The sequence below is a fragment of the Danio rerio genome, chromosome 3, assembly GCF_049306965.1.
Source record: "Danio rerio strain Tuebingen ecotype United States chromosome 3, GRCz12tu, whole genome shotgun sequence".
Classification (NCBI taxonomy): domain Eukaryota; kingdom Metazoa; phylum Chordata; class Actinopteri; order Cypriniformes; family Danionidae; genus Danio; species Danio rerio.
In genome coordinates, this window is record NC_133178.1 from 18,267,893 (window position 1) to 18,280,903 (window position 13,011).

At 38.5% G+C, this 13,011-nt stretch overlaps 1 protein-coding gene across 1 annotated transcript; it reads right to left on the bottom strand.

The window, feature by feature from the left end:
* Window positions 1–214: 214 nt before the first annotated feature.
* On the bottom strand, window positions 215–8,265 carry LOC100004427 (chymotrypsinogen A). Its single transcript, XM_005163898.5, has 6 exons — window positions 8,166–8,265; window positions 4,925–4,945; window positions 4,661–4,829; window positions 4,304–4,545; window positions 4,064–4,206; window positions 215–1,392 (listed from the first exon to the last, which is right to left on the bottom strand). Exons 1-6 carry the CDS (start codon window positions 8,218–8,220, stop codon window positions 1,114–1,116), a joined length of 909 nt encoding a protein of 302 aa, XP_005163955.1. The 5' UTR covers window positions 8,221–8,265; the 3' UTR covers window positions 215–1,113.
* Between the last annotated feature and the right edge of the window lie 4,746 nt (window positions 8,266–13,011).

A 13,011-nucleotide genomic window follows, 5' to 3' on the forward strand; every position in this document is an offset into this window, starting at 1 on the left:
TCTAGATGCTGTCAATCAATAAAGGCAAAGGAGGTTGAGTTAAAGAGCTGGGTGTGGGATGCTATAGTATGTGTGTCTGTGGAATATGTATTCTTGATTTAATATTTGTCCCTCCACAAAAAAAAAAAAAAAAAAAAAAAAAAAAAAAATATATATATATATATATATATATATATATATGTGTGTGTGTGTGTGTGTGTGTGTGTGTGTGTGTGTGTGTGTGTGTGTGTGTGTGTGTGTGTGTGTTTGTGTGTGTGTTTGTGTGTGTGTGTGTGTGTGTGTGTGTGTGTGTGTGTGTTAGGTAGAAGTTTAATAAAGCACTTTACTGTCTTGGGTCAGCCCACATCAATAAAATCTAAGAAAGCTCAAGCAAAAGAGCTCAAGCAAAGAAAAAAGAAAATACATTTCTTAAAAATCTTTAAACTCACACAAAAAAAGACTGAGTGATCCTCGCCAGTTAAAGGTAAAATATATTTTGATATATTTGATTTATGGCGCCATCTGCTGATACACTTATTTGATTATATGTGGTCACAGCATGGATAAAGATGCTTATGATGGAGGTAATTATTTGTGAGCTATTGATGTTTTTAAATCTAGCATTTGATATTATCCACTGGTAAAACGTGATTTTAGGGTAACTCTTTAGTTTAGATCACAATTCATGCTGACTACTGGCTTATTACCTGTTTATTATTAAGATATTAACTGTTAATTAGTATTTATAACTGATAATCTTATTGTCATGCCAACTTCAACCGTAACTATTAATAATCAGCTAATTTGTGGTTTATTAGGATAGTGGTGTTAGTTGATGGTTTGTTAATGCAGTGAATTGTGACCTATACTAAAAAGAAAGAGGGCAAACATATGCTTTTGTAATGAACTGTCAAACGCAGAGAATGAAGGAAAAATAAAACAAATAAAACAAAAATGTGTAGAAACTTTAAAGATATAGAAATCTCAAAATAAAACATTAAACACCAACAAAATCTCTCCCTAATAATTAATCTTAAGTAAAAACAGGAATTGCTCTAGAAGTATATATTATAATTATAAGAAGTATTGTAATAATTATAGTACCACATCCCAGAAATCATCATAACTCAGTCTTCAAAAGAAGCGTGAGATGAAGAGAGTGATGATGGAGAATGTGAGAACAAGAAATGAGGGGACGTTGACTGATCCTTCATTCATGAAAGTGTAAATGACGGGATATGAGAGAAATCCAGGCAGACTGCTGCTGGTGTAGTTGCGGATCCACTCCTCATATTCAGACACTCTGGCATATAGAGTAGGAAAGCCATTTTGACCACAAAACGTAAAGACTACAACTCCAGACTGAATCCACTGGGAGCCCTGTCTAGTCACCAGTGGGCTTCCAAAATCTTCCTGCAAAGACAAACACAATTTACACTTCTACAATAACTCTGTTACTGTCATGCGTATGAGATGCTGCATGTGAAAGACATTTGATATAATCCATATTTTATAGGCTCATTATAGAGTCACCTAGTTAAAGAGTAAAAAAGTTGAGTTAATATATACATACAGTATGTCACAAAAGTGAGTACACCCCTCCCATTTCTGCAAATATTTAATTTTATCTTTTTTTAGGACAACACTGCAGAAATGACTCTTTGACACAATGAAAAGTAGTCAGTGTGAAGTGTGTATAGCAGTGTAAATTTATTGTCCTCTCAAAATAACTACAAATATAGCCAATAACAGCGGCAACAAAAGTGAGTACACCCCTAAGTGAAAATGTAAAATGTTAATATTATGTGTGGCCACCATCATTTTCCAGCATGGTTTTAATTCTCTTGGACATGGAGTTGACCAGAGCTTCACAGGTTGACACTGAAATTCTCTTCCACTCCTCCTTCACAACATCATGTAGGTGGTGGACATTTGACTGCTTGTGCTCCTCCACCTTCCTTTTCAGGATGCCCCAGAGGTGTTCTGTGGGGTTTCTGTCTGGAGACATGCTTGGCCAGTCCATCACCTTTACCCTGAGCCTCTTTAGCAAGTCAGTGGTCGTCCTGGAGGTGTGCTTGGGGTTATTGTCATGCTGGAACACTGCTCTGCAGTCCAGTTTCCTGAGGGAACTGCTTCAGTATGTTACAGTACATGTTAGAATTCATGTTTCCCTCAATGAAATGTAGCTCCCCAATGCCAGAAACACTCAAGCAGCCACAGAACATGACACTCCCACCATCATATTTAATGGTAGGCAAGACACACTTGTCTTTGTACTCCTTACCTGGTTGCCGCCACACACATTTGACACCATCTGAACCCAATGGGTTTATCTTGGTCTTAGACCACAGGACATGGTTCTAGTAATCCTGCATGTCTGCAGCAAATTGATTGCGAGCTTTCTTGAATCATCTTTAGAAGAGGCTTCCTTCTAGGACCACAACCATGCAGACTAATTTGATGCATTGTGCGGCGAACGGTCTGAGCACTGACAGGCTGACCACTTATATCTTCTATCTCTGCAGCAATGCTGTAAGCACTCATCCATCTGTCTCCATTCAAGACAATCTTTGGATGTGACACTGAGAACGTGCACTCAGCTTCTTTAGCCGACCATAGCGAGGCCTGTTCTGGGAAGAACCTGTCCTCTTAAAGCGCTGGATGGTCTTGGCCACTGTGCTGCAGCACAGTTTCAGAGTGTTGGCTATCTTCTTATAGTCTAGGTCATCTTTATGTAAGGCAACAATTTGTTTTTCAGGTCTTCTGAGAGTTGTTTGCCATGAGGTGCAATGTTGAACTTTCAGTGGCCTGGTTGAGAGAGTGAAAGAGCTTGTACAGCAAATTTAACTCACCTGCCATCTGTGGATACCCGAGACAGTGTAACACTTATGAAATACATGACACAGGAAAAGAAAAATGAGTAATTGTGCTCAATTTTGACATTTTCACTTAGAGATGTACTCACTTTTGTTGCCAGGGGTTCAGCTATTATTGGCTGCATTTGTAGTTATTTTGAGAGGACAATACATTTACACTGCTATAGACACTTTACACTGACTATTCATTGAGTCAAAGAGGAATATTTGCAGAAATCGGAGGGGTGTACTCACTTTTGTGACAAACTGTATATATAGGCCAAGCAGTGGCTCAGTAGGTAATGCTGTCGCCTCACAGCAAGAAGGTCGCTGGTTCGAGCTTCGGCTCAGTTGGCGTATCTGTGTGGAGTTTGCATGTACTCGCGTGGGCTTTCTCCGGGTGCTCCGGTTTCTCCCACGATCCAAAAACATGTGGTACATGTGAATTGGGTAGGCTAAATTGTACATAGTGTATGAGTGTGTGTGTGGATGTTTCCCAGAGACGGGTTGCGGCTGGAAGGGCATCCGCTGCATAAAAACTTGCTGGATAAGTTGGCAGTTCATTCCGCTGTGGCGAACCCAGATTATAAAAGGGACTAAGCCAACAAGAAAATGATTGAATGAATCCTCAGTATGTAATCTTAAATCTTAATTGTCAGGTGTATTAATTACACATTATACACACATTTTGCTTAGTTTGAAATGAAAAGTAACATGGATAAATTGCACATTTAAAGAAAAAATGAAAGAGGATAATAATATAAATATATAAAAACATTGATAATACAAAACGGAGCAACTATTTATATCCAGGCTAAGAACATGTGTCCTAAGCATCTGCCAAATGACTAAATGTAAATGTAATACAATTTCTTCCGGAAGAATCCTAAAGGACCTTTATTTTGCATATAGGCATTAGACAGATTACATGCATTTTTGAGAATGTATATATTCATAATATGATTCAGGGCCTATTTTTTGGCTAACACAACAATAAATCATCTTTGGGAATGACAGACTCAAGTCCACAATGACCCAATTAAGCTAAAATTAAGACATTTATTACATAAACAGGAACTCAAAAATTTACGTTTTGTTTTTAATACAGTGTACTGTATGTGTTTTGATAGAGCTGAATAATGAAATAAATAAAAAAAAAATGAATAAAAGTCTGTGTTTAAATATGAAAGAAATAAAAATGTAGTAGAGTGCCTGATGAAATGTCTTACCCAACATGGGGCTTTTCCTGTCTCATTTACAAATCCAGCACATATTACGTTGTCTAAATTTGTGATTCCATTGATATTACTGCATTCAATGTTGTTCACAATAGGGGCCTCCACCTCCTTCAGCATATCAGAAAGGATTACATCTGTCACACAAAATAAAAACACAGATCTGTTTGAATCCCATAAAAATTTTTCAATTTGCTCAAAATCTTAGTGTAATTTTGAAGCAATGGTTCTCACTTGTCGAACTAGTCGAGCCCCATCCTGTGACCCAACTCTCTGTCCCGTCAACAAACACACTACCAGCAGCAGCCAGACACACTGGCCTAATGTAATCAGTGAAAGTCACGGAGGAAGAGAGCTGGACAAGTGCTATATCTTCGGTGACACTGACTTGAATCACTGTCCTGGGTATCTCATATGGGTTTGAGCCATTTGTGGTCAGACGTCCCAAGTAGATCACAACGTCAGACACATTAATTCTGTAAAACAAATTGATTTAATTTTGCTGTAATGAATCCACAGATATTCACTATTATACTTGGACACTTGAATCTTTTTTAAAAACTGATAATATTTAACTTGGTATTTTCAAACCTCTGAAAGCAGCTAGCAGCTGTCAAAACCCATCTTTCACTGATTAGTGACCCGCTGCAGAAAAATTGTCCTGTTGACTTGAAGTTAATGCTGGCCTGCCAGGGCCAAGACCCTTCTGTTGCATTCAGTCCACCAACAATCTTGGTGTTGAGAGGCGCTCGACCACAGACTGATGAGAGAAAAGAGGATTTGACTATTGTCTGTTTTCAGCACATTCACAACCAAACACTTCGACTGAAATGACATTAGATAATAACTACTTACCATCTGACTGACCCAGACAGCCTGTTAGGAGAGACATTTTTTTTGGTTGTTATTAATTTCTTGCAATGTCAGCATAATCAAAATTGCATAACCAATGAAAGGAAGACCCAAAGATTGGACAGCACAGGCTGGTAGACATTGCTGATTATGTGGTTCAGAAAGATTAGTCCTGCATGTCAACTTTGATTCTGAATGTTCGTGTGTTTACCTGTAACCTGTGAACTTAATATATTTACTTTAGAGTTCGAGATAATCACACTATTATTTCCAGAATAAATGACAGTGGCTCTTTAAAGGGCTATGAAACCCCCCTTGTTTCAACAGGGTGTTTTCACACCTAGTTTGAAAAAAGTCAGGGAAGTGGATGTGTCTAGCTCTGTTTAGGTGGGAGTGGGAAAGAGGGAAGGATTTGAATAAAAATGGGAGTTTTCCATTTGGGCACGCTGTGACTTTCACCGAGGAAAAACAAACACACAAGCAGGGGAGAAAGACAGTGAATGTATGAATGTGATGATGGTGGAATGTTTGATACCGCACGTCATATAATAGAAAAAAAACCTCTGCATTTCTCGGTAACTCAGATGCACTCGGTAGCTCAGAAATAGTGTACACTAGAGATAGTGTAGACTATCCTGTCACAAAATGCAGCGAAAATTAAACACGACAGTCAGCAATAGTTTGCTTGCAGTGTTAACGTTTACACTTAGAGAGCAGCATTTACAGCAGATCTTTCAGTTCATAATATTGTATTGGCGTTAACGTAAACTAAGTAACTTAGAAATCATTTTGACTGAGGTCTGTCTTTAAACACAGAAAGAGTACTGCTGATAATACAAACTGTAAGATTCCAGAATATCAGACCCTGAGAACTGTTATGAAATTTTCATGAGACAAGACCATAAGAATTGATATGCAATACAGCAATAGCCTTTCTGATCTGAGAAGAAGATCAGAAAAGCAGCTTTTCAACTGTTCTATTCAAATCGCTGTTGACGATGCAAATACAGGCTGGAAAAACAGAACTACACCACAGCAGGGGGTAATGCGAGAAAGTCACCTTTCGCCTCAAGCCCCCCAACTTGATCCTTATGTTACATTTCCTTATGTTACATACCACTGATTAGAGCACATTTCACATAAAATGTTCAAGGTTTTAATATGGTGTATCCTGCAGCACTATATTCATGTTTGGTATCATTTTAAATGTCTCAGTGTGATTGGTAAAGTGGTCTTAATTTTACAGTAATATTTCACTGGTATATGTTGATTTGGTTTTTGACTTTGATAAGATCTTTAACATAAGCTCTCCCTCCTAAGAGATGGTTAAGTCTTCAAATTCACTAGGCAGGGGTCTCTGTGACACTTCTATTGTCTTGAATTTATGGCTTTTTGTTTTGACTTGATTATATAAGGTAAAGATGTGGTATGGGTCGGTGGGATCTTGTAAAAAGACACCCCATTGCAGCATTTCTGAAACTTATGCTGCAATGTACTTCTCTGGTCAGGTATGCATCTGTAATACTTTGATTTATCTTTGATTAATGGATGTTGTATTGTTACAGTCTCATCTCTATATTGGGTTCCTGATGGTTTTATTATGTAATTGGCAGAACACAATTTTACCTGACAAAAAAAAAAAAAAATTAAGTTTTGATTAATTCTGGAGTTTTCCGAATTCATTGTATCTAGTAGATTACGAGGAGTCTTCGCTACCTTTATGGTCCGGCATAACTTATTTGATTGATAGGCGCATTTGATTATACGTAGCCATTCTGAGCTGATAACATGTAGATCTTATAATCATCTAATCCCTGAAAGTAGCAAGTTGCATGGGCTTGGCTAAAGGATCTATTCTTTTAGGAATAGGTGAGCGTTATGCAACCAGCCTATTTGAATATTAGTTAATCCTGCATGCTCTGACTATTTTCAAAGTGTCGACATACTGTCGGTGAGAAGACAATCCAACTCGGGGCGTGAAACTCTGAGCATCGTTTGGTCCATAATGAACGTACAATTTAGAATATCGGACCCTAGATATAAATTAAACTCTAAATTAAATCATAAATGATGAATGTGATCCGTTCTTACAATTAGAATAAAATCTAAATTTTAGGATCATTTAAATTGGAGTCAGATTGAATTCGGAGCTAAAAAAACGAATATAAATAAATTCTAATAAATAACAAAATTTTTTTCAGAAGCACTAATAAAGGCTTACATGCATTAAATCTTCGGCCATGCTGTTAGTTTCGTCATTGGGCTAATAGATGGACTCCTACAGAACTATAACTTGTCCATCTAAATGAACAAGGAAAGGGCACTGATCCTACACACTTACCAAATCTGTAGAGACAGGACAATCAACACCAACTAGAGCTGCGCCTTTTTTTTAAAGGAGACGAGCAGCAAATCCGGATTTCACAATTTCCAGATGCGAAAAGCTCTCGAGTAAAAAATTTGTGCCTTCACTGAGGTCACACCCTCTGTGGTTCTGTGAAGAATGGTCACACCATCTGTGCGCATCTACTCGGTGTTGCGCAGTAGATTACAGATAAGCGTGTTCAATAAACTGCCGATTTACAATCTTGTTTCAGTTTTAATCTCAAAGTTAACTTAAATTGCTCCTTTTATTCATATTTGGATAAATAATTTTTATGAATTTCTAAGTAGGCTCTGTTTTCTTTTCTTTGTTTTGCTGAAACTGTGATTAATTTGCTGGTTTAAAATGAAATTAATAGCACTGAAAAATTATAACCCTGCTGTCATAACTATATTCACATTCCTTTTCATATTCACAACCTGCTATTTTTTATGTTTAATTATGTTTTTTCTGTAAATATTTTTTTTCAGAAAAAAAGTAAGTGTAATGTTGCTAAATAAATATAAACACATTTCAGTTATTTATTGCAATTTCTCTTATATAATTATCATTATCGCATATAAATAATAACAAGCAAAAATAACATGCAATAACAGAATCACTGATAATCATATTAAACAATCATATTAGAAAAATCAACAAAAATCTAATCTAATACCTCTGACCTCAACTGTGTGTGTGTCAACTGTGTGTGTGTGTGTGTATATATATATATATATATTATTGTTAACAACAGTGTGACTTAATTGAATAACAATATAAGAAAAGGCAGGTTGGGAAAATACTATATTCTTTTCAGTCAGTTATTAAGCAATAAATAGTATTATAGAGTTATTATAATAAATTTATCAATGGATTTACCTGCAATGTTGAGAAGTACAGCTCCAGCCACACAGAAAACTGTGTTAAACATCATTCTTCAGTTCTGGTGTGTCCTGACTGACTGACTAAATGACTGACTGCTATTTCCTCCACCTGTGAAGATTAAATACTCCTGCTTTAATCCGAAAGTTCCTCCCTCCACCAACATCATGTGTTTGGTATTTACAGTAGGAAACCCAGAGATGACTGAACAAGTTTATTTTATTAGTAATCATCAGTCAGTTTTCTGATTATAAAGAGAGCATGCAGTACATAATGACCGCAATAGGGGCTCAATTCAGCATTATACAAGTCTAAAGTATCTCTATGATCAAACACTTTTTCCTTTAAGAGTTCTTGCTGTTCACTCAGTCAGATGAAGGATGCACTTGCTTGAGTTGCTTGATTTGAATAGTGTTGAGTGCAAATGTAATATTGAATCAGTACAGCTGTTAATAAGTAAATAATAAGATTGTTTTTTTGTTTTATACTAAACACAATATTCCCTGTTTCCGTTTCATTTGATTAAACACAAAAAATTATAATGTACAAACAATGGTATTTTCTGAAGGAACCTGTATGTTTTCATTTTTTTCACTTGTGAGCTGTATGTGTTTTGAGGCAGAGCTGGAACTGAATTTTGAGTGTGTGTGTGTGTGTGTGTGTGTGTGTGTGTGTGTGTGTGTGTGTGTGTGTATGCATCTGCATGTGCATCTTTAGAAGCAAGAAGGCAAACCAGTTAGATCAGGGGTGGCAAAACCCTTTTGGTGGAGACTACTCAGTAGGCTGATGATCCAGGTTGAAGGAAAAGGCAGAAAGATATTAGGGAAATTTATTAAGGAGATGAAAAAGGGAAGAGAGGGTAGTAGGGTCTTTAATTATTTCAACACAGGCTCTTTAGGAAACCGTGTCCTGGTGTACAGGGTGGTAACGATGACTGCTTAACTGCGTATGGATAGCTTTTCTGGCATGACTGTTTTGCTCAGTAGCTCACTGTGAATGGCACTAGACTTGGTAGGTAGAGTAGAATGGAGCAGACTGCTGTTCATGTCTGATGAAGGACTGTTTTAGAAACCAGGGAAAACGAAAGACAAAAAAAAAAAGCAGTAAGGTCTATTTATTGTAAACTTGAATCAATCTGATTGGATTATTGCTGATTATGGATAAAAGGCCAGTCGCGACTAATCATATACATGCTACCCCTGGGAGACATTATTAGAAGACATGGGATCAGCTTTCACTGCTATGCAGATGATACTCTGTTGTATATTTCAACTAAACCTAATGAGACGTCTGAACTGACTAAGCGAACTGAGTGTATTAAAGATGTTAAAGGCTGACTGACAAAAAATTTTCTTATATTAAACTCAGACAAAACAGAATTATAACGTATTGGGCCTAAATCCTGCACACAGCAGATCTCACAACTCGACCTGCAATTAGAGGGATACAAAGTTAGCGTTAGCTTTACTATGAAAGATCTGGGTGTCATATTAAACAGCAATTTAACTTTTGAAAATCATATATCCCATGTCACAAAACCTAACTTTTCATCTTAGAAATATCGCTAAGTTTTAAAGTCTCCTATCCATCTTAGATGCAGAAAAGCTAGTTCATGCTTTTATGACTTCTAGCCTGGATTACTTTAATGCTCTTTTTGCTGGCTGCCCAGCATCATCGATTAATAAACTTCAGCTAGTACAAAATGCAGCTACCAGAGTTCTTACCAGGTCTAGAGAATATGATCATATCACCCCAATTTTATCTACCTTACTCTGGCTGCCTGTTAAGTTTCGTATTAATTTTAAAATATTGCTTCTTACGTATAAAGCTTTAAAAAATATAGCTCCTGTTTATCTAACCAACCTCCTGTCTCACAAAAATCCAACCAGCTCTTTAAGATTTCAAAACTCAGGGCTTCTGATAGCACCTGGAATAGTAAAGTCGAGTAAATGAGGTTGAGTCTTCTGATTTATGGCTTCTAAACTCTGGAATAGCCTTTCTGATAATGTCTGAGGCTCAGACACTTGCAGTTCAAAACTAGATTAAAGTCCTATCTTTTTAGTAAAGCATATACTCAATGCTTCACAGAGCGTTATGATGCATGAGTGTGATCTGCGCTTCTCGTTTATATATACTTTGAACAGCAGCTACACTAATTTTTTAATTCTCTATTTATCTATTTATACATCTCCACCTCCACCCAAAGATTATGCAGTGCCACTGATGCGATCCAAGATCTGTGAAGAGATGATTCCAAGGTTTTACAATCCTGTACCAGGCATTATCCTGAGCCACTGCTGTGGTGGTCATGGAGATGTAGAGAGCATGCGTCTGATTCTTCTGAGACTCCAGGGACAGACGAGTCTTTGTTGAGGTCCAGCATTCTCCAGCCTCCGGCACCTCGACTGCAGTTCTGCACAAGACGTTTGGCCATAGGAAATATGGTCATGCCCAACTTAAGCTGCTTTCTCTCAAGGTTTTTTATCCTTCACTTTCGCCAATTGGTGAACATCTTTCCTTGGCGCTGTCGCCACTGGCTTGCATAACTCGGAACTTGTAGAGCTGCGCATCGATGGATCACTCTTCAATGTTTGGACCCTCAGCAAAGAATAATAAACCACACTGAACTGAACTGAACTAACTTAACTTAATCTCTGAAAACTTAACAAACACTTCAAATCAATTCACTATAATCTTCGATGTGAAGCTGCTTTGACACAATCTACATTGTAAAAGCTCTATAGAAATAAAGATTAATTGTATTAAATTGAATATCACATGCTTCTCTCGAAATTAGTTTGTAAAACTTCACTTCAAGAAAGCATTGGTGTGCAAGTTTTTTTTTTTTTTGTTCTTTTCTGTTAAAACTTAAGGGGTGTCAAAGTCAGTTCTTGCAGGCTCACACATTACGTTTAACTAATCATGTGTTTTTGGTCCATTCACTTTTTTTTTTTTTTCAATCTACAGGTTTGTATCCCCCAATGAGATGCCTTTGACACCCTGGTCTAACTGGTCTGCTTACTTGACTCCTGAATTGGTATGTTCACACACATACACACACACGCAAATATAAAGCTAAGAAGGGTGGAAGCTAAAAAATCCTTCAGCTAAACACCTAGTTAAAATGGAAAAGACTTTGGTGACACCAGGACCTCCTGGGGCTTCGGGTCAACTGGCAAAAGAGAAGGCTTGCCCCTATGCAGAGCTCATTTTATCTCAAGATGGAATTGATCTTTAGACAGTGCACCTTACCAAAGAGTACACCGGGCTGGTGCTGTCCTGTCTGAAATAGTTCAACAGGTAAACAGAGGTCCCACTGAAGTTTTTTGAGAGGCTCTTAGGACACATAATATCTAAAGCCGCTGTATTGTTGCTCGGATTGTTCAAACGAGTCCACTTCAGCACTGGCTTCATCAGGTCCTAAGATGGGCATGGGTGGCTATCATCCCATTGTGTCTCACCTTTAGTGCTGCACCTTCAGTCCCTGGACAGACATTGCCTTCTACAGGCTGGGGTGCCCTTAAAACAAGTGCCAGACCTGCTGTCGCTCTGACAAATGCTTCCAGTAGGGGTAGGTTCATGGATTGGACCCCGGTTGCGATGACACATCAATTGCCAGGAGCTGTTAGGAGTGTTTCTCGCTCTTCGTTGGTTCCAATCAGTGCTAGATGGAAACTTGCGCTAATAGGATGGACAACATGGCTGTGGTAGTGTATATCAACCACATGGGCGCAGTTGAAATCACTGCTTGTCAATCCCCTCCCGGGCGTGCTCATCTGTCCAGATGATGACTCTCATGGCAGTTTGCGCTCCCAGGAGAATGGAGACTCCTCCTTGGTGGGGTTCAAGTGATATAGGAGCACTCTGGAGAAGCCCCCTGATTGCTTTTTGGCAATTGCTGATTTGGTTGCTGATTTGGCAATCTGCCCATTGCCAGTTGCTTCATGCCTGTCTAAGACCCCTTTGACTTGGATGCACTGACTCACAGCTGACCCCAGGGTTTGCTTTATATGCATTTTCACCTGTGAGCCTGCTCACACAGACCCTGTGCAGGGCCAGGGAGAACGAGGACCAGATCTTGCTTGTTGCGTCTCCTTGGCCCAACCAAACCTAGGTTTCTGAACTCACATTTCTAGCGATGGCCCTCCCTGGTAAATTCCCTTGGGAAAGGCCCTCCTTTCTCAGGGAGGGGGCACCCATGCCCAGATCTCTGGATCTCGACATAGTGTCTATAGATGGGGCATGGAAGAAAAACTTAGGTGACCTACTGGGTCGGTGGTTAATAGCATCACTTAGGTTAGAGAACCCTTTATGAGGCATCCCTTGCCCTAAAGTGGAGTCTATTTACTGTGTGATGTGCTTCTTACTGAGATGAACCCTGGACATGCCAGATCAGTGTTATGCTATACCTCCTTCAGTAGATGCCATCACCCTTACCCTTGCTTACCTCAGCCAAGGCAAGCCGGGTTCCTCGAGAGTGAGAGCACACTCAAGAAGCAAAAGTTTGCAGACTCTTGGTTTTAAATTCTGTGTGTGATTACCTGAGGATCTAATGCGTTTAATTAATTAATTAATTAATTAATTAATTTACTTATCACTTCTGAGATTCCTTGATGCAGTTTTTTAAAGCAACATCTACTTCAGAGCTGCGGCCAAAAGCTGCCTTACCAAATAGCTTATCCAGTCAGACCAGTGGTGTCAAAGGCATCTGCCAGCATGCCATAGTTCAGCTCAAATCCAGCCAAAAACACATACCTGTAAATTTCTAATATGCAAATAAGCCAGAAAGATCAGCAGGTTTAGGTGTGACTAGGTGTGAAAGAGACCTATTTTTGCTTTCTGG